Source organism: Herpailurus yagouaroundi, unplaced genomic scaffold (assembly GCF_014898765.1).
Source record: "Herpailurus yagouaroundi ecotype Mexico unplaced genomic scaffold, PumYag 161, whole genome shotgun sequence".
Taxonomy (NCBI): domain Eukaryota; kingdom Metazoa; phylum Chordata; class Mammalia; order Carnivora; family Felidae; genus Herpailurus; species Herpailurus yagouaroundi.
Window position 1 is genome coordinate 17,280,267 of NW_024412402.1, and position 24,078 is coordinate 17,304,344.

At 52.2% G+C, this 24,078-nt stretch overlaps 2 protein-coding genes and 1 long non-coding RNA gene across 6 annotated transcripts in view; 2 read left to right on the forward strand and 1 right to left on the reverse strand.

Moving 5' to 3' along the window:
- Positions 1–2,291: 2,291 nt before the first annotated feature.
- LOC121035608 (uncharacterized) lies at positions 2,292–3,194 on the forward strand. Its single transcript, XR_005792981.1, has 2 exons — positions 2,292–2,350; positions 2,464–3,194. It is a non-coding gene; the product is annotated as an uncharacterized LOC121035608 (long non-coding RNA).
- A 5,845-nt stretch (positions 3,195–9,039) lies between these two features.
- On the forward strand, positions 9,040–18,799 carry VSIG10L2 (V-set and immunoglobulin domain containing 10 like 2). Its single transcript, XM_040483472.1, has 12 exons — positions 9,040–9,192; positions 10,874–11,224; positions 11,354–11,629; positions 12,341–12,616; positions 13,202–13,450; positions 14,145–14,405; positions 15,768–16,058; positions 16,709–17,005; positions 17,660–17,782; positions 18,086–18,110; positions 18,243–18,295; positions 18,441–18,799. Exons 1-12 carry the CDS (start codon positions 9,111–9,113, stop codon positions 18,536–18,538), a joined length of 2,382 nt encoding a protein of 793 aa, XP_040339406.1. The 5' UTR covers positions 9,040–9,110; the 3' UTR covers positions 18,539–18,799.
- A 798-nt stretch (positions 18,800–19,597) lies between these two features.
- The window catches only part of CDON (cell adhesion associated, oncogene regulated), a 101,605-nt gene continuing 97,124 nt past the window's right edge, over positions 19,598–24,078 (reverse strand). For all 4 annotated transcript variants that reach the window (XM_040483469.1, XM_040483468.1, XM_040483470.1 and 1 more), the window contains exon 20: positions 19,598–23,475. In XM_040483469.1, coding sequence (XP_040339403.1) covers positions 23,312–23,475 — 164 coding nt within the window. In that variant the 3' untranslated portion in view covers positions 19,598–23,311. The remainder of the gene's footprint in view (positions 23,476–24,078) is intronic.

Consider the following 24,078-nt stretch of genomic DNA (forward strand, 5'->3'; position numbering starts at 1 on the left):
CTCAGGTCATGACCTTGCAGTTCCTGAGTTCTAGCCCTGCGTCGGGCTCTGTGCTGACAGCTCGGAGCCTGGAGCCTGCTTCCAATTCTGTGTCTCCCTCTCTCTCTGCCATTCCCCTGCTCACACTCTGTCTCTCTCTCTCTCAAGAATAATAAACATTAAAAACATTTTTTTTATGTAATAAAAATAAAATGTCCATTTCTCTATTAGTGAGGTTAAGCATCTTTCCCTGAATGCACTGACCATCTCTGATACAAATACAAATGTATTCGTATGTTTTGTCCATTTTCCTGCTGGCCTATTTCTCTTCCTCGTTTTGCCTCAGAGCTCTTTGCCACAGATGTCAAACCTCTATAGGTAGTAGATGTTGAAATTTTGTCTCCAGTCTGTAATGTCTTTTGTCTCTGTATATGTGATCTTTTATCCTTTGAAAATTAAAAAAAAAAAAAAATGCACGTCTACCTTTTCCCCTCTAGCTTCTGGATTTTCCATTTTGTTTGGAAAAATCTCCTTATGGGCACTTGGGTGGCTCAGTCGGTTGAGCGTCCGACTTCGGTCCAGGTCATGATGTCGCGGTCCGTGAGTTCGAGCCCCGCGGTCAGGCTCTGTGCTGACAGCTCGAGCCTGGAGCCTGCTTCGGATTCTGTGCCTCCCTCTCTCTCTGCCCCAACCCACTCGCATTCTGTCTCTGTCTCTCTCAAAAATTAATAAACATTACAAATAAATAAATAAATAAAAAATCTCTTCAAACCATAGATTGTATGAATATTCTTCTAATGTTTTCCTCGTCAAATTGTTTTAAGCAGTGTTTAAAACTGTTTTAAATAGTTCCTCATGAAATTGTTTAAATGTGAAAAAACAGCATATAAGTGGTTTGAAATGTTTAAATTTAAATACATTTAAATCTTTCACCTATTTGAAATTTAGTTTTAATAACACGTGAGGTAGAGAGACAAACCTTATTCTGTTTTTCTCAAAGAGCCAGTGGGGCCTACGCAACCGATCAAATAAACTATCCTTCTCTCCACTGGTTTAAAATACCACTTTTATCGTGTATTATCCATACGTGCTGGGGTATATTTCTGGACTTGGTTCTATTTCTGTCCCATGAATCTGTTTATCTTGTCCTTTCGCCTTACCATATGATTTGGTCAAAGTGATTTGTAGTCCATTTTCATAGGCCCCTCTTACCTCAATATTTCTTCATTACTGTTATTTTCATCATTACGGTTATACAAATTCCTTGCAGCTGTAGAGCCTGGGAACGTCGGGAACTTTTCAAGACAAGCCAGAGTAAGTCCGGGAAGGCCTGCCCATGTGCACTCTCAGGAATCAACCACAGCAGAGGCCAGACGATACTAGATCTCCCATGCGCTCGGCACTGCTCTTTTCAGTAAAGCCGGGGCTGGAAGACCAGAACTTCCCCACCTTGCGGTGACGAATACTTGAAATTTCTGGCTTCTCAGCCCCAGCCCCGTCCTCTGGACACTGCTTTGAGAAGGTGGCCTCGGGCCCTGTGAGTCCCGTCTCTGCTTGGCCAGCTGCTCCCTGTTGGATCCTTGTGACCAGAGCCACTAGAGGGGAGGCTGCAGGCTGGAGGAGGAAGGGTGACCGCCTGCCTTCCCGTTTGTGTCCGTGTGTTCCCTGCAAGAGGCACCCCAACCTTCCCCCCTCACCCCGCAGCAGGCCCATCCCGGAGCAGCAGCTGAATCCAGCTTGCCATGTCTCTAGTACTTCAAGCTTCACCATACGCTACACACCCCACACGCCAGCTCCAGAGACCCGGCCCTCACAGGCAGGTGCCTCTTCCTCAGAGGTCTGGGTGCAAGCCCAGGGGTCCGTCCTTCCTTCCTTCCTTCTGCCTGAGAGCCTCCTCCCCAGGGCTCTGGGTCCCTCCTCAAAATGTCTAAGGGTTAGCGATTGCAGCCTCTTCCTCTGGTTTCCCCAGCCCAGGCGGTGGCAGGCCCTCCGGCCACTGCCGAGACCTCCGTGACACCTGAGCAGTTCTCTTGTCGCCCTTTCGTTACCTCGTGAGCAGCGTTATGTCCAGTTATCAATTCTTTATCCTTTTTTCAACTCACTTGTGTGGTTTTGGTCTCCTGATGGGCCCCCGCCTGACGCAGGTAATGGGGGAGCGGAGTTTTCTGGGGGCTGAGGGCTGCTTCTCTTGGCCACCCTGCAGAGAGCTCTCCTCCCCCCTCCATTCCCAGAATTATTTGGCTGCTGGTTGTCAAGGAGACGACTGACAATTTCCAGTTGCCAAGACTCCCCCAGGAGTTCTACGGAGACATTCTGGAAACTCCCTACCCCTTCCTGCTCCCCAGCCAGGGAACTTGGAGAATCTAGCCAGGTTGGGGGGGGGGGGGTGGAGGGCAGGGCATGGGACGGGGTGTGGGGAGCAGACCAGGCCTGCAGATAGAAAGAGAGACAAGTGGTTTCCTTGGGCCCTGGCTTCGTCCACAGACCTCAAGTGCCTGGCCCGCTCCCCCAGCCTGGTCCCGACAGATACCCACTGGTCCAGACAAGGCTGAGTTCTCCGGTCGGGTCCTCAGCCACAGACACCTGTTCTCACACCGTCACTCCAGGCATGGTGGGAGCCCCATTGCCAGCTGCAGCAGGGAAGTGCCCAGAACCTTTCCCGGGGAAGAGCCTCAGCCATTCCTAAGTTCCTGTCACTGAGGCGGGGAGCAGCACACATTGGCACCCAGTGTCACGCCCTGGCTCCAGTCTGTTTCATAATAATAACAGAGGAAACATAATAATAATAATAATAATAGCAGTGAGGTGGGTGTGGACCTCACTGCATTAAAATCAAATAAAGTTGCCTCCATTACCGGGGCCCCTTCCCCCTTCCCCCCAGAGCCCCACCAAGATCTGCGAGGCTTACAAGGCACCGAATGTAGGGAGACGCTTATAACCCTGGGTCCATCATGGTTGCTACTGACCTTCCCATTGGCCAACCCTTCACGGGACTTTCCATTTCTCTGCCCTTTATGGGTCAGGGGCCTGGCCTTTGGAGGTTCATCCTCTCTTGGGGACCCAGTGACCTCTGATCCATCCCCAAACTCAAGGAAGTCTCCTTAACTGCCACCAGAGGCACTCTCCTTTCTCCTCCTCGCCACTTCCACAGAGAACACCTAACACAACTTTTCAGTGACTCCGTGCTTCCAAAAGAAAATAAAAAATGCTGACTCTGATGTCAAGCAGGTTTTGCGTCTGCCCTATAAAAATCCTCATGGCAAGGTAGAACTAAAGACCTGCTTTATTTTTGCAGAAAAATAAACTGAAGACATCATTCCATCTCATCCCTGAATGTCTTAGCATTCATCTAAGAAAAGTAGGAACATTGCCTTCCATAATCACAAAACTATTATCTCACAAAACCGAATTAACAACATTTTTCTTGTGGCGTATGCTGAAGAATCAGCCTCGTGTACGGAAAAGGACTGAGCTCTGGAGCGGGGAAGTAACATGCTTGGTGTCACTCTGCCAGAGGGCCACAGAGCCGGGATCTGAACACCCGCCTGGTTCCAAGCTCCGCTCTGTCCACACCCCCGTGCGTTTGCACAGCGGTTCCTGCTTCTCGCCGTCCTCTCTGACGCACCCGCTCCTCCAGCTCTTATGACAACCCTGAGAAGCTGCTGGGCCGGCACGACAACCCCATTTTTAACTGATGAGGAAACAGAGGCCCAGAGAGACAGAGTATCCCACCCACAGTGGCGTGGGAGGGCTGGCTGTGAAAGTCTCCGGCAACGGTACAGCCGATGGAAGGAGGGCTGGCTACCAGGTAGAGCTGGCACGGGAAACAGGCCTGCCTCCCGTCCCCCAAAGGGGGCACTAGCCACCATAGTCACACCTCAGCTTAGTCCTCCCCTGCCTTCCTCTCCTCTCCGTTGGTCTCCCTTTCCTCACTCCTCTATCTAGGGCCTCGTTCATTTCCTCTCCGGTCTCCAAAGGGCAATTAACAAAGTGACTAAGCGGTGACCCCTGCAGGGCCCTCTGTCCCTCTTGCCCTCCCCCTCCTCCTCTCAGCCAGGAACACAGCGGGAGCCACCACCACTGCGGAGCCTCTGGCCCATTTCCTCTCCAGCCCTCAGCTCATCTCCTGCTGGGGTCCCCGAGGGCCTATGGCTGGCCTCTGACAAGGCGCACATGGACACATGTGGAAAAGCCATTTTTTTTTCCAGGAGCATCTGCTTCCTCTGCTCCAGACCAGCTGTCCCTATCCTTCCACATTCTGTTCAGGTTTCAGAATCAGGGTTCAAAATGGTCGCAACAGCCTGGAGAAGTCTGACGTGCCGCTGCCCACAGTGAGGCAGAAGTTTCCCAGAAAGTGAGGCAGCGGCCAGGAACCGCGAGCGCTCATTGTACCCGGACCACTACTTTGGCCAAAGACCCCGGGGAGCCCCATGGAGCCACCATTTCCTCTCAGAATACTGAGTTCCATCCAGGCTTCCTCCTGGGCCTAGGTGAGGACCCAAGAACACAGAAATAAATGTTAGCTGGATGGATCAGCAAAACCGTAACACAGTTTGTAACCGAGAGGGATTTTGAGTCTTCTTGTCAGAGAGAAAAGGAACCCAGCAGTTCCACGGGCTTCTGGCCAGCCCTGAGGGGACCGTCTCAGGTGGGGACAAACTGGAAAGTGCTCAAAGGTCATGGAGCTACAAGGAGAATGGGGGATCGATTCATCGGGGGAAAAAGTAGAGGGAATCTGAGCCCATTGGTAAAATGTGGATAGCAGTACTATCTCACGGAGTGTTGAAAACACCCAGCCCATGCAGCACATTCCTGGCGATAAATGGTATTATTATTTAGGTAGAGAATACAAGGACTGGACATGCTGTTTTCAAATTCTGAATGACTTTCAGTTGGAAGAGGGATAGGAGTAATTTTGCAAAGTTTCGGGGGAAGAGCTCAACCCTGACAATAGCAGCGTCAGGAAGGCAGATTCTAGTTCACCCGAAACAGAAAGAGGGCAAGAATGAACGTTTATTGAGTGTATACTATGTGCTAGGGGCTTACAAGGTGCTTGGTATGTGTGGTCGCATCTTATCTGTCCAATAAGTTGAAAAAGTAGTCATTATCATGGTCATTTTAAAGATGAGGACAAGGAAGTTCAGGGTATGTTGCTTGCCCGGGGTCATATAGCTACTGCAGTGCCCACCCAAAGTTGGCCAATAGAAGAGGCTGAAGGGCCATCTCTCCAGAAGGCTACTGGGGGCCTCCTCTGCCATAAGGTGGGTCTCACTGACCCATTCAGAGCCCTCAGCCCTGGTTCTCCAAAATTTCAGCTCAAACAAGTCAAGAGTCTGGAGCCCCAAGTCCATCCTTGTTACCTTCTGAGTTGAGCCAAGAGAACACTCCTGAGTTGGCCCCTCATCGCTCCTGTCTCTAGACCACCCCCTCCTCCTCCCTCCAGGATCTCCCAAAGCAACAACGCAGGTGCTGATGTGAGCCCTTGGGACCCAGGAAGGTTGTCGATGGAAGCCCCACAGTGAGGGGCTCTGCAAAGGACCTGGACAGGAGGGGAGGATGCGAAGCAGGCACCGAAACACGGGGAGCCTACAACCTCACCTGCCCCAGAGCCTGGGTACTGAGCATGCCCAGAGCAAAGCACAGTACCAGGTTACCCTGGCTTGGCCGATGCTCTTTGGGAAAGAGGGGAAGAGAGACAGGAAGGTGCCCTGCCATTGGTAGCACGATGCCTAGCACTTAGTAGATGTTCAAGAAATGTTTGTTGAATTAATTGTTGACTTTCTTCAGTTCAAGGGGCATAAATAATTTTAATAGACAGACGCTATATATGCATAAGGCCATTTATTTTTCTCAAGGAAACAATTATATAAATGAAACTGAGGCTCAGAGGGGTTAGTTACATGCCAAGATTACACGATAATGAAGAGGCAAAGCTGTATTCTGACCACTGCACTTTGTTGTCTCTCAAAAGCCTCTCCTGGCCCCTGTGCTCCCATAGCATCCGAAACAGGAGCCCTAGACCTGCTCGCCCATTCTGGTCATGCCTCTCTTCCCTTCCAGACAGGACTGTAGCTCTGCCCTGGGTGGGTGGGTGGGGGCTGGGGGTGGTCAATTTTTAGGTATCAACTTCACAGAGCCACGGTGTGACAGATATTTGATCAAACATTATTCAGTGTGTGTCTGTGAGGGTGTTTTCTGGATGCGATTCACATTTGAATGAGTGGACTGAGTCAAGCAGATTGCCCCCCCAACCCCACCATGTGGGTGGGCCTCATCCAATCAGTTGAAAGCCTGGGTGGAACACAAAGGTGGACCTTCCCCCCAAATAAGAGAGAACTCTTCCTGTCTGACTGCTTTGAGGTGGGACATCAATCTCCTTCTGCCCTTGGACTTGGACTGAAGCATCAGCCTTTCTTGGGTCTCGAGCTTTCCAGTCTTCAAACTGGAACTCACACCATAGGCTCTCCTGGGCCTCCAGCTTGCTGACTACAGATCTGGGAAGTTGTCCACGCCCGTAATCATGTGAGCTAACTTCTTAAAAGAAATCTCTTTCTTGGGGCACCTGGGTGGCTCAGTTGGTTAACCTTCTGACTTCAGCTCAGTCATTATCTCACGGTTTGTGGGTTCGAGCCCCACATTGGGCTCTGTGCTGACAGCTCAGAGCCTGGAGCCTGCTTCGGATTCCATGTCTCCCTCTCTCTCTGCCCCTCTCCCCCACTTGCACTCTGTTTCTCTCTCAAAAATAAATAAACATTAAAAAAAAAAAAAAAAGAAATCTCTTTCTCTGTAGACACACACATCCTATTGGTTCTGTTTCTCTGGAGAATCCTAATACACCTTCTTCCCTGACTCTCCCTTCCAGAATCTCCCTCACTAAGGAGGCAGAGTGGGTTGGGGAACACTGCCCACGTCTTCTGTGATCTTTTTTTTTTTAATTTTATTTTTTATTTTTTAAAATTTATATCCAAATTAGCATATAGTGCAACAATGATTTCAGGAGTAGATTCCTTTGTGCCCCTTACCCATTTAGCTCATCCCCCCCCTCCCACAACCCCTCCCGTAACCCTCAGTTTGTTCTCCATATTTATGAGTCTCTTCTGTTTTGTCCCCCTCACTGCTTTTATATTATTTTTGTTTCCCTTCCCTTACGTTCATCTGTTTTGTCTCTTAAAGTCCTCATATGAGTGAAGTCATATGATTTTTGTCTTTCTCTGACTAATTTCACTTAGCATAATACCAGTTCCATCCAGTTCCATCCACATAGTTGCAAATGGCAAGATTTCATTCTTTTTGATTGTCGAGTAATACTCCATTGTATATATATACCACATCTTCATTATCCATTTATTCATTGATGGACATGTGGGCTCTTTTCATACTTTGGCTATTGTTGATAGTGCTGCTATAAACATGGGGGTGCATGTGTCCCTTCGAAACAGCACACCCGTATCCCTTGGATAAATGCCTAGTAGTGCAATTGCTGGGTCGTAGGGTAGTTCTATGTTTAGTTTTTTGAGGAACCTCCATACTGTTTTCCAGAGTGGCTGCACCAGCTTGCATTCCTAACATCTTCTGTGATCTTGATGGCTCTGGGTGAGAAAAGGCTGGCCGCAGGGGCCAATTCCACACGCAGAAGAGGAACTTCTGGCTAACTTCAAGGCCAGCACAAATTCTTGCTGCAAGATCAAATATCCTTTAAGGTTTCCTGACTCATTCTGCCTGGATGCTCATGTTTTCTCTAAAGACAGGGCCTGTGGCCATCTTGAGGCGGACAGCAATGCCAGATCCCAAAGAATTTCTTTTGCTCCCAAAGGAACATTAAGATATTCCCAGTTTGGGGTGGGGGGGTGGTCAAGAGGAGTGAGCCATACGGACTGGTCAGTAGTGTCAGGAAAACATGCTGTCCCTGCTTTGTGGGAGCCTGACTCCCAGGGACCCTCCGTCATTCTGTTTAAAGCCCAGTTAGGAGGGAATAGAGGCTCATGACCCAAAGGAGGGCGTGGAAGGACCTTGGCCATGACTGAATGAAAGTGGGACAGGGGTCTGTCCACTAGCCTGGGGCAAGTGAGAAGCCGAGAGTGCCCCGGTGAGCACCTCGGAGCCCAGGAGGAGCCTGTGGGGCACTCAGCTCTGATGGCTTCTGTCCCAGCCGAGCCCTGATGAACCTGACACCAGATACCCCATCCCACTGGGGTCCGGGAATCTCACCCTATCCCTCACCCTGCACCAGAAGACCGAAAACTGACCTCATGTCAGGCTGTCTGGCAGAGACTGCTATGCAACAGGAAAGCCGGTCCATGCTTCATAGATCAGATCCAGCTGGGAGCGTGAAGGACAGCACCAACTACACGCTGGGCGCCTGACCCAAGTATTTGCGTGCCTGCGTACGTGGATAGTTTGATGAACTGTAACCCCCACTCAGGTCAAGAAATAGGAATTTACTAGCACCCGAGAAGCACCCCCGTATGCGAATATAAGGTTTTTATCTGATATTCACAACAGCCTTAGAAAAAAGGTATTATCCCACTTTATCTGCGAAGAAACTAAAGCTCAGAGAGGTTCAGAAATTTCCAGAAGTGTCATAGCTCAACAGTCAAACCCGAACTCTGGCGTTGTGTTGGACTCCTGAGCTCCTTCCAGCCCTCTACCAGCTTCTCCCAACAAAACAGGAGGAAAACACAAGGGGGGACAAAAAGCATTCAATGACGTGTTTTGATGTCCTTGTCCCTGAGGTCCGGAGGGCTGCATACGGGGGGGCTTGTGCCGGGCAGGTGCTTGCACTTGATGTGGTTGGGCTGTTTTCAACTTTATGCTCAACGACTCTCTAACGTTATACTCTCATTGAAATGGAAATGCCAGGGGAGCTCAGGGCTGTCCCCGAGGTGTGTGCCCCAGCTAGGTCTTGCCCTCCCATCTCTGCATTATGGATGGAGTGAATCATCTGGTAAATAATTCACTTGTCATTGGGACAGTGAGGGTAACAGGAGAGCGGGATGGTGGTGTCGGAAGGCTGAGGTTGGCCACCCGAGCCAGACCCCCAATCTTTCCAGGGCTGGGCTTTGCTCTGGAGAGAGAGCTCCCGAGAGTCAGGCAGGAGCCCCACATGGACAGCCACCCAGGGAGATGAGACCATGGTGCGTCAGAGGGCTCTGCACAAACCACTCAGTCTCCTGCTGCTGACACCCCTCTGCCTTCTGCATCGAGGGGCCTCGGGTGAGTGATACTCAGACCACCCCTCACGGGGGCCCATTCCCCCCTCACATCCTATTACTTCTTCCTTTTCTTCTTTGGGATTCCCCCTTTTACACTTTTGTGGCCATTCTGCCAAGTCCATCCACTTTGTTCATCTGCTAGGCCTTAACCAGCTCTCCCTGAGCGACCGCTATGTGCCAGGAGTGGGGGAGGCAGGGCCGGAACACCTTCAGAAGCCTGGGGTTATCCTGAGGGCCACTGTCGGGTTGTAAGCATGGAGCGACATGGTCAGATCTGGGCTTCCAAATGTTCCCCCCGCCCCCCGCTTTATTTTTTAATTTTTTAAATGTTTGTTTATTTTTGAGAGAGACAGATCATGAGCTGGGAAGGGCAGAGAGAGGGGGAGTCACAGGATCCAAAGCAGGCTCCAGGCTCTGAGCTGTCAGCAGAGAGCCGGATGCGAGTCTCGAACTCACAGACCACGAGACCGTGACCTGAGCCAGACGCTTAACTAACTGAGCCACCCAGGCACAGCCCCCCCCCCCCAACATTCCCTTCAAGACAGATGGTTTCCTGGGAGCTGAGAGCATCTGGAGATAGGCTAGGTGAGAGACGCTGGTAGCTGGGGCCACAGCAGTGTCCACAGGGTTGGGAAGAACCAGTTTCTGGGTTGTTTTGCTTCTTGCTCAAGTGAAGAGCAGAATTTGGCCCTTGATCCCTTCCCTCCAGCTCCGTGCCTGTCTTCTCTTCTGGCTGGAGAAGTTGGCAGCTGTGGAAAGAGTCTGAGATTGGGAGCCAGGCTCCAATCCCAGCTCTACCACCTGCCATGTGTTTTTAGACCGTGATTTTGTGCTTCAGAGTCTCAGGGGATGCTATTATCGTTACCGTCAAGGTCAGCAGATATTCTGTGCCTTGCTTGTCTTCTGAGGTGCTATCATCATCCACATGTGCCAAAGCCCAGCACAGTATCATTATTTGGCCACAGGAGACAGGAGAACATGGTCCTCAGGCAGATGCTGGGGCTCTGTACTAGGTCCTGAGCAGAAAAAAAACACCCGTTGACAGCCTTACTCTGTGATGGCTGTTTAATGTCAGACTCCCCGATAGACTGAAAGATCCATGAGAACCGGGTTGGGGCGGCTCATCTGTCCTTGTAACCCTGATGCCTGGTACAGAGCAGGTACTCTGTAATTAGCAGTTGATGCATACGTGCTGGATGGGCTGATGGCAGGCTGGGGTCATCTTCCCTTTGCCGTAGTGGGTCTGGAATCCCCCTGGCATCTTTACACAGAGACCCTCACAGCCTCGATTACCAGTGGCCGTGTAAATCTCCCATCTCGGGCTGATCATCAGACTGACTTCTAGATGTTTGTTAAAAATACAGATTCCTGGGCCCTGGTGCCTGGGGATTCTGAGTCGGTGGTCTGAGATGAGGCCCAGGAATATGTATTTTTATCAGTCTTCCACAGTGGTCTGCCGGCACCTGGGGATGGGAACCTCAGCTCCAGTCTGTTCCCTGATCTCAGGCAAGGACTCCCCCAGGCTGCCTGCTCTGGCACGGCCAGACAGGAAACTCCAAAGCTCCCTCAGACACTGTCACTTCCCCACTAACTCCAAGGAGGAGAAGGAGGAAGGGCCCGAGGAGGGGAGGAAGGAGAGCCCAGCACAGCCCAGATGTCCTGAATTCCCACTCTGTCCGTAGGGCAGCCCCACTTGACACGCAGAGCCCCTGACGAGGAGGCCACAGCCATTCAAGGAGTGCGGGGCGGCTCTGTGGAGCTGGCCTGTGGCTCTGGGCCCGCCCCCCTGGTGGTCTTCTGGAGCTTCACTCCCCTGGGCTCGCTGATTCCCCGACCTGTGGCTGTCACCAATGGAGCAGAGTCCAAGGTGGAGGCCGGGGCCTCCGCGCTGGGGGCCGTGAGTCTTTGGAACAGCAGCCTGGTGCTTCAGGAGCTGCAGGAGGGCGCCCGTGGCCACTTCCTGTGCCAGGCCCTGCACGCAGCCGGTGGCCAGCTCCACACCACCTACTCCTACCTCACTCTGGCCGTGCTGGGTGAGGAGTCTAGCTGGGACGGGTGACCTGGGTTGCTCTGCATGCTTTTTAGCCTCTATTTGCATCTGCCAGCCAGGCATGGCCTGGGTCTGTGATAACAAACACAAGGCCTCTCCTTCCCCTGGCCAGTGCCCGTATCAAAGCCTCAGGTGAGACTGAGTGACCCATCCCCAGTGGAGGGGACCTCCGTGGTGGCCACATGTGCAGTACGGGAGGGCACAGAGCCTGTGACTTTTGCCTGGAGACATCAGGCACCTCGAGGCCCTGAGGAGGACCTGGTGGAGGTCACAGGGCAACTGCTTCAGCTGGACCCAGTCAACAGGACGCACCTGGGCTGGTACGCGTGCAGTGCCCGCAACGCCGTCAACCGGCTGAGCAGTGATGGAAACTTCCTCGATGTCGTCTGTGAGTCAGATCGGTGGGGGGAGGGGGGGCACCTGGTCTGCACTCTGCACTCTGCCTCCTGCCACACCTCAGGGCCATCAGGAGGGCCAGGAGGCAAGAACATCAGGGCACTGGGCCCGCTGGTACAAAATACAGGTCTAGGACAGGGGTTTTAACCTTTTCAAGCTCATGGGCCCCCCTTCCCAGGAAAATGGGCATACGTTCAGAGTCACAATTTTACGCATATTTACGGTAAAGGGGATGGCCCACAGAGCCTCCCTCTGGGCTGAACCTGAAGGTCTCTCAGGACCAACTGAGCCCTGAGGAAACAGGGAGGAGGGACACAATAGGGAGAGAGGGCAGCTAGTTGGTCCAAATTGGTCCAAGTTGGACCAAGTCAAAGGCCAACGGTCCCAGTCCCAAGAAGCCCCTCCATCCTGGGCAAACTGGGAAGGTTGGCACCCCCCCCCTGCCTAGCCAACTCTTGTCGTACCCCAAACTCAGTCCCTCAGGGAAGCCTCCCACAGCCTAGGGTGATTGCCTCCACGGACCCTGAACACCTACACTGGACGGTGCCTGTGGCCCGCAGACTCTGAGCTCCTCGGGGGCCTAGCCCAGTGGTTGACATAGTAGGTCCATAGTAAGAGCTTTTTGGTGAGTTCGGTGACGATTACATGAGTGAGTCAGGGAATGAAGACTGGAGAGATGTGACGCGTCTTCCTTGCCCCCCAGATGGTCCAGACAATCCTGTGATCACGGTGGAGCCACTGGGCTTGACTGAGGAGGGTTTCTGGGCCGGCGAGGGGGAAGAGGTGACCCTGAGCTGCCGGGCTGCATCCAACCCCCCTTGTCACTACGTGTGGCTCCGCGACCACACTCAGGTCCAAGTGGGGCCCGCCTACACCATCGCCAGCGCCAGCCGCGCCCACACAGGCCTGTACACCTGCCTGGCCCACAACAGCCGCCTGGATACCCACAGCCAGACCACCGTCAGGCTCACCATCTACTGTGAGTGTGGGGGAAGGGGCCGCTCAAAGCCAGGACCACCACAGCCCTGTGTTCTGGCAGACTCCAGGCGCCCTGTGGAAAGCGGTGTAGACGTTGTAGGGGAGGGAGGTGTGGGAGTCAGGAGGTGGAGAGCAGGGGGACAGGCTGAGAAAGCTGTGGGAAGGGACAGGGAGAGAGGAAGCCCCTGACCCTATGTCGACCTCATCCCCAAGTGATTCTTCCCACAGCCTTGGGGACTGAACTGAGGCACAGAGAAGGGTAGAGAAATGACCGTGAGGCAAAGCACCCAGTGGCAAAGAAGAGGCAATGGGGAAACTTCCCCGCTGGGGGCTTCCACGGGCCTCTGGGATTCCTCAGGGGCTCTGAACTCCCGCTCACCCCGTCAGCTCCTGCCCCTGACCTGAGAGCTCAGCGCTTTGCTCTCCAGCCCCTCAGAGAGACCGAGTCGTTTCCCTCCCACCCAGTTCTCGCTCCTTCTCCTACCCTTGACCCTGTGGCCTCCGGGCCTCTAAACTGGGCCCGGGGGCCTCGGTGCCCTGGCAGCGGAGTCTGTCCAGCCCCATCCGCACCCACTTCTCTGCCCAGATCCCCCTGAGGGGCAGCCCTCCTGTTCTGCGCTTCCCACCCTTGGGGCTGTGACCTTGGTCTGCGCCTGGCAGGGGGGGCTCCCAGCTGCCCGGCTGCGCTGGGAAGGGCCCCGGGGAACTGGCCCTGCTGCTCTCAGCAATATCACCTGGAGTCGTGGCACCACCCAGCTCCCTAACGGCGGCGTTTTCACCTGTGCCGGCGAGCACCCAGCCCTGGCGCTGCCCGCCCTCTGCAGGATCACGCTGTGTGAGTGGACATAGGACACAGCAGGGCTCGGATGTTCCAGGCAGAGGCGTGGGTGGGAGCCAGGGGAGAGCCTTTAGAGGAGCCCTGGGACCTGGGATGCGGCTCCAGATCGCAAACTCCAAGACTTGCCATGTAGCAAGGAGGTGGGCAGCACTCAGCTCTGACTCTCGCTTCCAACCTCCTCTCCACTCCAGCCGGGCGTCCAGCCACACTGCCCTGTCCTCCACAGTTTGGGCTTGGAGCCCTGTGACGCCTTCCTGTCTCCCAGCCTCCAGGGTCAGCAGGCTGTCATTGACCTTACACTATACTTCTACTGCCCTATTGCATGTTGGCCTTGAAATGTGCCTTTAGCTTTCTCTCCGCTTTGGAGATTTTTACCCACCCCCCAAGACCAAGTTCAGATGCCATCCTATCTTCAAACTGCTTCTCCCTAAAGCCCCACAAAGTTTGTCTTTCTACCTGTACTCTAGCATTCATCAAATTATATTGTCATTGTTTGCTTGGTGTCTGTTCTCACTATTTCTCTGGTACATGGCCAGCTCTCAATAATGATGAATGAAATGAACGAGTTACTGAGTCAATGGAGGAATGAGTGAGTGAGCAATAAATGAAGGAAGGAGGGGTGGGGTGGAGTAGGCCTACCAAGGCCTTCCTCCTCCTGTAGGGCCAGGCTGAGCCATTATTCCCTATCCAGGGGAACCCCTCCGGAGCCCCATCTGCTGGACCACAGCCACAGTTGGAGACCAGTTCATCATGCTGAGCTGTGAGTGGCCTGGAGGCGAGCCCCGTGCCATGCTGAGCTGGCTGGATGGACAGCAGCAACCCCTGGGCACCACTAGCCCCTCACTGGCCATCCACCTCCTGCATACCCAGGACGATCTGGCTGGCCGAGAGTTCACCTGCAGGGGCAGTCACCCACTCAGGGTCCCCGACCCCCACTGCCGGCTCCTGCTGGGTGAGTAGGGGCTGGTGGCTTGGTTCTGGGGCTGAGGTGGGAGAGCAGCCCTTTGGAATTGTGATGAGGGCCTCTGGTGGGGGTGTCTGCGCTGGATGCAAAGTGAGTCAGGAGACTGAGTCACCTCACCTCCCAGAACTCAAGTTGTTTCGATGCATAAAGTCAGGGCGTTTGGTCTGGGTCTGTGTTGCCCAATAAAAATAGGTGAGCCGTATATATAATTTAAAATTTTACATTTAAAAAAAGTACAAAGAAATAAGAGAAACATTTTATGGAACTCAATATATCCAACATATTATTACTTCGATGTTTAATAATAAACAATTATGAATGAGGTATCTTATTCTCCCGTCCTCAAAATCCAGTGTATTTACTTACAACCCATCTCAGTGTGGTCTGGCCCCCTTTCAAGTGTGCAACAGTCCTGTGTGACCGGGGGCTACCGCTATTGGGCAGCACCCTGTCTAGCCAGTGAGGGAATTGTCTCCCTCATTTGCATCAATTTGCATGAGGGAGTCTGTCTCCTTCATTTGCCTGAGGGATTCTGCCTCCCTCATTTGCATCAATTTGCATGAGAGGTGCCTGATTATATTCCTGCCTTGCATCAGTGTTTCAGGTGTCAGAGGTCTCTCTCTTCCTCTCTCACTGCTTCTATTTGTTTTGGTCTGGTTTCCTTCTCTGTCCTCATCTGGCCCTGCCAGTTCTTTTTATTGCCAACTCCGCGAAAAAGAGTTAAATACTGAAGTGAAAAATGTGAGAAAGCACGCAGTCACATATAGCAGTTCGCACAAAATGATTTACATCTTGGTCTCCAGGGGTTTGGTGACAGCCTCCCTGGGCTCTCAGAAGGCCCTCATCTGGGAATATTTCCCTCCCTTATTACTCAGTCTTGGGGTTGGAAATTCTATCCTAGGAGATTCACTGACACCTGAAACTCTGGGTCTTTAGGACTCAGTCCAGAAAAATCATCTGCTCTGGGCCCAGCCCAATGCCCTGGGGGTGGGAGCTGGTGGGCTATTTAGGGAGGTATTAGGAGGTCCCATGCCAGGTACTAGGAGGGAGCTGGTTAACACAGGGGTGAATATGGCAGGGGCCCCACCTATAGGAGCTGAGACTAGAGTTGGGGCCTGAAGGCACACTGCTATTGTCAAGAAATCTGGAACCAGATTGTGGTAGGACTCTGGAAGGGATCCTGGAAGAAGCAGCAGACTGGCCCAAGACAAGCTTCACTACCAACTCCACTGGCCCCGTCTCTCCTCTGTTTCCCCTCCCTATCCCCTCCACTGCTGGACTACCCCCAAGCCTTCCCACTAGCCCAGGCACGAGGGACACCTTCCAGCCTTACCCTCTCTGTCCCTGCAGAAGCCCCACAGGTGGCAGTGGCTAAGCCCCAGGTGTCCGTGCTGGAAGGGGGAGAGGCCTGGTTGGGGTGTGCCCTCCTGGGGGGCACGCCACCTGTCCAGCTCCTCTGGCTGGGACCCCAGCGACAGCAAGTGGAAGCTGGCCCTTCTGGATTCATGCTGCACCCTGAGGGGGCCCAGCTCCACCTTAGCATCCGGGAGGCTGACCCAGCACGCCACAGGGGCGCCTACCAGTGCGTGGCTCGCAACGCCTTAGGGAACAGCAGTCGGAGCGTCCTGTTGGAGGTCCTGAGTGAGTGAGGGGTAGTGGGTGTTTGCGTGGCGAGGGGCATGGGGAAACCTCTAGCCGTAATCCTGCAGGTGGAAAGACGCAGGAATCCTCTGCTCCAAAATTAAACACAAAAAAAAATTTTTTAATGTTCATTTTTTAGAGGGGGGGGAGGGGCAGAAAGAGAGGGAGACAGAATCTGAAGGAGGCTCTAGGCTCTGAGCTGTCAGCACAGAGCCTGACGTGGGGCTTGAACTCACGAATCGCGAGATCCTGACCTGAGCCGACGTCGGATGCCCAACCGACTGAGCCACCCAGGTGCCCCCTTGGCTCCAAAATTTAGACCCGTTAACTCCTCAGGCACAGACAGGCCCTCAAAAGCGCAAACCCAGACGGGCTGATGTTGAACGTGAACCTGATGAACCTGATGCACTCTTGAATAAAGGCCAGCAGCACTCCATGCTGTCAGAATAACGTCCTCAGTTTGTAGGTGACGACACTAGGGCACCATAGACTGAAACTACACAGGACTGATCAGGTCTACAGACCTCAGTGTGGTGCTGCACTCCTGGCTCTCTCTCAACAACATTGGAATCAATTTGGGGGCGCAAGCACACCGACATATGTGGTTATAGGTGTGCAGGTGCCGTATGTGTCCCCGCCCTCACCCCCAGGATACCCAGCTCCTCCCAACGTCACCATCAGCCGCCTGACGTACGGGAGACACCGGAGGGAGGTGCAGCTGCAGTGGGCCGTCCGAGGCCCTGGGAACCTGACGGGCTTCCTGGTGCAGCGGAGGGCCAGTGTCCCGAGCCCAGGAGCTGGGGCTTGGGAGACAGCAGCCAGCGACATTGAGCCAGAGAGCAGGGGCCGGAGGCTGGGGGGCTTGGACCCAGGTGTCCGTTATGCCTTCCGCGTCCTGGCTCTGAATCACCACACGGCTGGACATCCCTCTGAGGTGAAGATACCAGGTGCCGGGGCTAGGGCCATGGAGGGACTCACCTTTTCTCCACCAAACCGAGCCCCGCTTCATTTTCCTCCTCACGGGGCCTCCCCTGCTCCTTTCCTCCACCTCCCTCCCACTTGAAGTCCTGTCTCCTGGTCTCTTTCCTCTTCTCCACCCTCCCCTGCGGTAGTCACGGCCGTCTTTCCCGTCCCTCCCTGGGAGGCTCCGGAGGCCCCGGGCCTAGGGGTAGGAGCCACAGTTCAGCTTGAATCCAGAGAAATAGGGAAGGGGGAGGCACAGGATGCCGGTGATTCGAGAAGGGTAGGGGCCCAACTCTGTGCCTCAGTCTCACCTCCTGGGGCACAAGTGGGCTCTCAGCTTCCTGCTGCTCTGTCTCCCTCCCGGAAACTCCCTTTTTTCCTGGTGTCCTTCCCTTCGGCTCCAAGCTCCAAGATAACTGGCCTGTGGCCTTCAGTGCCACAAATGGGGGACTTGGCTGGGGACTCGAAAGCAGGCAGAGCACCTCTTTCCTTGGGAAAGGCCTGACTCACAGATTCTCTGGGTCAAGTCTTGCTCTTGATTGCTCACCGCAGGGCATTGCCTGCATGCCGCCCCCTAAGCCATTGTCACGTTTCAGTAGTGGCACCAAAGCCATGTAACCAGCGCTCTCCCCTCCCAGCGGATCCACCCTTCAGCGCCTATCCAGCAGTGCTGGGTGCAGCGGGCACAGGAGTGGTGGTGGCAACGGTGGCCTCTCTACTGGTGTTCCAGTATGCTGCCCGGCACCCGGGGACCGTCCCCTGTGAGTGGAAAGCTGAAGGGCGGGGTTGCTTGAGTCCATAGGTGGCCAGGTCTAGACCTATCCAAGGAGAGACGCAGACTTCCCCTGGGCAAAGAGTCTAGGCTCTTCCTTAACTGTAACTTCTCCTCAATGCTAGCGGTTCATCCGGGCTCCAACCCCCAACCCCAGCCATCTGAGGCCATCCCCATCTATGCTCCCGAGTCTCTAATACAGGGCCTACGAAGGAAGGGAGGGCTACTCTCCAAGGACCTGTGGTGGATTGCTCAAGTTAACACCCCTTCTTCTTTTCTTTTCTTCCTACAGGCCTTGGTCGGTTGCTTGTTCCCATGTGAGTGTGGAACCCTCGTCCTTCTGGGCGGGGCGGCAGGGGGCGGTTGTGTGTCGGGATTTTCCTCTAATTGTAAAGGAAGGCTGGGGAACCGAGGCTGTCACTGACTTCACTCTCGCACTTCACCCTCAGGGAGCAAAGTCATCAATACAGGGAGTCGAGGGAAGGCCTTGAGGAACAGGCGGGTAAGCATGCTTCTGTCCCAAGGACCACTCATGTATAAGGACAGCAGTCCTGAGTTTCATGCATGAGGCTCAGTCTCTTGTCCTGCGAACAGGCGGGGATGCCCCCGAGGCATCGGTCTCCTCTGCTTGTGTCTGTCCTTGGTAGGCATTGAACCCCCACCCGCCACCCCAGGTGTGGAGCCTGTGCAAGAAGCCACGGATGCTCCAGTTAACGTCACCATCACTGTGACTGCAACCCCATGAGGCCCCAAGAGTTAGGTGCAAATACGCACAGGGACAGGTGGGAGTGGAAAGATCCCTCCGTGTAGTCGGCCCTAGAGCCAAGAAAGCAAAGACCCCAGCTGCCCCACCCCCTTGAGCACCCAGCCTTCACAACCAGGACAAGGCTGCCATGCCTCTGGAGGACCTGCTTCCAAGAGGAGTCCTGACCCAGCTTGTGGAACCCGGAGGTGGAAGGATGAGGAAGACCCACAACTGGAGAAGAGACCAGGCGGGTGTCCGAGGGCCGGGGAGAAGGATGGTTCTGGGGACGGTGCCTGGCGCTCTGCCGAGCAAGCCAGCTGCTGGCGCACGAAGCCTGTGAACCGAGAAACTGCTAAATAAATCGTACGTGATGCTCTCACCGGTGGAGGCTTATTTCAGTTGCAACTCCCACAGGGAGAGGCCGGCCCCAGCTTCAGCCGGGTTCTCCTACTGGCGGGAAGCTAGGAGATGGGAAGCAAGACCTGTAGGCAGGTGTGTGCTGCCTTCATTCAACTGTAGCAAGGAAGGTGCCCTTCTGGGAGTTCCTTACTTTCCAGATCTCGAATTCCTCCCCCAGGAACGCAAACCTCGGTTATGGGACCAGCTTAATCAGAGGGGTAGTGGAGCCACGTGCCAATGCCAGGGTCTTTGTCCGTCTCCGACCTTTGGTGCAGGAGTGTCGCGGAGTCTGCAGTGGTCACAGGGACACACAGTCGCTAGACTCCGGGAGTCTGTGCCGACACGACAGAGCAGAGGTATTCCAGATGCGGCTTCTTGCCACCAGGCCCGGGGGATGCTGGCTGACAGGGGACCTTCCAGAGTCGTACCCTGTCAGCTGCCAGCATGACTCACTGGCTCCAGCGTGCGCGTGCATGTGCGTGTGTCTGAAATCTGGGGGAAACACAAACGAATGCTTGTTCAACTGGGCTACAAGAGTCAGGAGTCAGAGCTGCCTCCGCAGGGGACTCGGATGAGAAGAAACAGCAAGAGAGCCAAGGGATGATCTTGCCAGGAATAAGGAAGGTGGCGCCTGGAAGGAGACAGGAGACGGACAGAAACTTAAGTTGCTTCTCAGGTTCTCACAGACTTAGACTTTATTAGAAAAGGGATTTCAAGTTCTCTCAAGGCTCTCAGGACTGGAGCTAAGGTTTAAAGAAGGCTTATTTCAACATGGGGAATAAACCAGAACAAGGCCCCACCCCATGCCAAAGGCCGTCTGGCTCTCTGGTCACCACAGCCCAGACACTTTGACTTGTTAGGGCTGCGCCTTGAGGAGGCGAGCTGTCTACCCAGGGGTTCACACCCATGTAGCTCCAAGTTAATGGTAAACACAGACCACTCTCCTCCCCGCGTTCCTCTCCCTCCCTCCTGTCTTCCTTCCAAAGAGACACTGAGTTTCCCCCCCAACCCCCGCAGGCGGTCTGCCTCCTTCCACACAGCTCTTTGGCTCAGGCATTTTCCCAGCCTCCCCGTAAAACTCTTGTTGTCCTAGATCCTGTTCCTCCGGGGCCTGGATCTCTTCGGTCAGAACAGGAGGGATTAACTCGCTTGGCTCTGGGGCGCACACAGGGATTTTCAGGGGAGGACAGGGATGGAGGTTCCAAAGAATTTCAGATTAAGACACACACCCACCCACCCCCATCACAAGCTATAAGCAGCTTTATACAAACAGGGAGTATCTCAGGATCCCCATTTTCACGTGCTACTCTACAGGAAAGCAGCATTCCCTTTTTAATATAAAGTCGTATCAACCAGATAAAACCTGTCAACGCTACATCACTTAAAATATGTACAGTTCCAAACAGACTATTACAACTTGAAGGAAAAGAAAAACACACTTTTCAATATGATACAAAGACATGCATCTCAAAGTCATTGCTGTAAAAGGGCAACATAGGTGAAATTCAGTTCTGAAATTAAGCTCTTTGCAGTACTGTATCTGGAATGATCGTTGGGACACGGTCGGCCTGATACAGACGTATTGGTGTTCACAGACTCACTCAACATAAACACAACCCAGAAATGCTTTCCTAAAAGACCACTTCAAAAGGCTGAAAACATTGCAATTTCGCTTACATCCTGTACGGCACCCATCACCGGACTATCGGTACGTGATGGAAAAAAAGGAGATAGTGAACCGATACGACAGGAGCGGGGGAAGTTTGATGCTAAAACAAAGAACCACAGAGAATTCTAAGACGAGAAGGCACATGAAGAGGCCTGACCAGTGAGATGCTCACTAAGCCGAGGGAAGATCACATTCCCTGGCGGGGCTGGGGGGAGGGGGGGTGGTGTGTAGGAAGAGGTGAGGGGTGTCCTGGGGAGAAACAGGGACTCTGGAAAGACCCAGAGCACGCAGCTCTGCCCCTGCAGGACCGAGCACAGCTTCTCAGGCTGTGGGGTCAGGGCATCGGAGGCACCATGCGGCAGGGGAGGAGAGCACACAGAACTGGACCGGTTCCATCGAAAGAGGGAACCACATGCTTTTGGAAAGCGGTATGGAAAAAAATGGAAGGAGCCCAGATTACGGCTCCAGATAAATTGGGCTAAAGTTCAGGTTCTGTGGTGGGTGACTGGCTATGTTGCAGATTTGCTGGGAGGGTTAACGAGATAGCAGAGGCCAGCACTGAGCATGGTGCCTGGTCCACCGCAGCCACTCCACAAATGTTAGGGCCATCTCCCACCCTGTGCTATGTCCTCGGACTTCCCGGGGAAGCCGACAGCAGGCAGGACGGTTGCTGGTTGACTGTGCAGGTCATACAAGTTCAGAATAACTCAAGGTCAGGGAGAATGCAGAACTCCTGAACAGTAAGGCAACTGTATATATATATATATATATATATATTTATATATTTATATTTATATTTATGTCTCAATATATAAAGGCATTTTTTAAATAAATAAAATACAATAAAGGGGATAACACTTAAAACAGCGTTACTAATAATATAAATAAAGCAGTCCACAATGAGTTTGCCCTAAAGGTAAAAGTTGTCTCCTCTACCGGGTGGACAAATCCCATATTCAAACTCAATCTTTAAAAGCAGTTTATGACCTAAGGCTCATGCTAATATACCTCTGTTTCCTGAATCAAAATGACTGCCTACGAACATTTACTCCCAGTTTTCTCATACTCCCTTTGTGACCGCATGGCTGTGAGTTGGTGGGCAAACACAGGGCATGTTTTCATATTCTGTGCACTAGGACTCCGTCCTTTGCTAATCACAGAAGGGATGCAGATATCCCCCTGCAAAGCCAATTGTATCTACACCACATGAAGCACAAATCCAGCATACTATAGGTATGGACATCTGGAATGCAGAATTTGATTCTACAGCACCCCTAATACCGGACCCTGAAATTATATTCACTACATTCCACTCGAAGACATTCTCGCATAGTGACCCAGCTCAAACAGCGTTATTTCGCTAACAGCTCTATTTATAAAATATATAGACATATGTAAGGGAATATTGATGCATTTACATAAACAGTTGATTAACATAGTATTCTAGTCTATTTCACTGCAATTTTTGGGAAAGAAGCTTTTTTCATTTATGCTGAAACTGTTTGACTCTACATAAAGAGAATCATTTTGTTTTTTTATCCCCCCAAGGGACGCACAATCCAAAAATAAGCAGTGATCCATTAAAGCTTGACTCAAAAGCTATTAAAATAGCTATTAAATAGTAGTAGTGTTTTTTTGTGAGCTTTTGTTTCTTTTTTTTAGATGTGGAGAAGAAAAGCCTTCCAAAGGCAGCTGCAAATGTCCTCGCCACTCAGAGGGAGCAGTAACTGTGATTTATGAGCTCTGCTAACCGAAGCTTCAGGTGCCTGTTTACAATGATGACATTCTGAAAAAAGTCAGGAAATTTCAGACCATACCCCTTTCCCTCCAAATTAAATCTTGTCTGACATTCACGTCTTCCAAGCATTGCCCATGTTGGAAGCTGGAAAATAATAATTTTCGGGTGGCATGACACCGGGAGCACAATGTGGGTCTTTCTTTTCAAGTCGCCACTTTAAACTTATGTTGTTCCTACTCTCAGAACAGTCCAAAAGAGCCCCACAGTGATGATTTTATAAACCAATCCAATTTTAAGGTAGTGGGACCTGAGGACATTCATTTTTCTCTCTGGCCCTGGTTCCCTCTCTGCAAAATGCAATAACCCCACAGACCTTAACCTCAAACCATGTTCATGACACTTTGTCACTAGTGTCTAGAAAACGGAACATGATTTGTGCCCATGTGCAGACAGTCAACAGGTCCCCTATCACTTCTCTGGAAGGCGCTCCTAAAATTCAAAAGAGACCTGCTATTATAAACACTAGGTGACAGCTGAGGGTGATTTCAAATGTCCTCAATAATAATAAACATAGTATCAAAAGCCAGCTTTCCGTCTGAAAACTTCGAACATCCAGATCAGTTCCCTGTCAAGCCGTATCGGCCAACAGGCTGGATCCTTGCAAGAGGAGCTCTTCTGGTCACTGATGTTCTCGGAAACATGGAATGATACCACTGCTCTCAGATGATTGAAAACTACGCAAAACTAGGTTTCCTACTGAGGGGGAGGGAGGAATAGGAATTGTTAAGGCATAAATAATAAAAAAAGGGCACACCATTTAAGATACATTCATATGACATTACTACTACAAAAAATAAATAACGATTTTCTCTGATTTGAATGAACGTCCTTCACACAGTCCATCCCCAGGCCTGTTTTGTGCAGGTACTGGCTTGAAGGGGGAGCATGACCAGTCGTACGCACATCCTCAGGTTTCTTGGGGTTGCTGAAGGACCCCTGAAGGGCTGTCTAGAGGAATGCCGGGAGGAGACCACGCTGTCTTTTCAGTACAGTCCTTCGACCCATGTGGCAAAATAAGAGGATTCCAACTTAAAATTTTGTTCTCTGTTTCTGAATGGACACAGCTGTCTCCTGAAAAACACAAAGGTTCGGGAGCATTAGGAAATCATAAAGCTGACTTTCACAACACAGTCTAAAAATACTACTTTGATCAATAAAGAAAGAATCATGAGCGAGAGCAGAGCCAGTTGTGTTGAGTTTGACTTTGAGAGAGGAAGTAGGTTTCAAAGATCTAAAATAAAGCTGAGCTCTCATGGACAGTTGTACAATTCATCTGAGGGCTAAAAGCAAAAACCCCTTAAAACCTTGCAAATAACCACTTTAAAGAAAGGCTACAGGGGCGCCTGGGTGGCTCAGTAGGTTAAGCATCTGACTTCGGCTCAGGTGTGACCTGAGATCTCATGGTTCCTGAGTTCGAGCCCCACGTTGGGCTCTGTGCTGACAGCTCAGAGCCTGGAGCCTGCTTCAGATTCTGTGTCTCCCTCTCTCTCTGCCCCTCCCCTGCTTGCATGGGGTCTCTCTCAAAAATAAACACACATTCAAAAAAAAAAATTCTTTTTAAAGGAAGGCTACAAAAAAAAAAAATAATAAAGAAAGGCTACAGGGGTACCTGGTGGCTCCATCAGTTAAGCGTCTGACTCTTGATTTCAGCTCAGATCATGATCTACAGTTTGT

Bases quoted from the DNA above. Each gene is read 5' to 3' on its own strand.
- VSIG10L2 (XM_040483472.1), top strand. From the start codon at position 9,111: ATGGTGCGTCAGAGGGCTCTGCACAAACCACTCAGTCTCCTGCTGCTG. The intron at 9,193-10,873 runs GTGAGTGATACT...CTCTGTCCGTAG, and splicing joins TCTGCATCGAGGGGCCTCGG to GGCAGCCCCACTTGACACGC. The intron at 13,451-14,144 runs GTGAGTGGACAT...TTCCCTATCCAG, and splicing joins CCTCTGCAGGATCACGCTGT to GGGAACCCCTCCGGAGCCCC.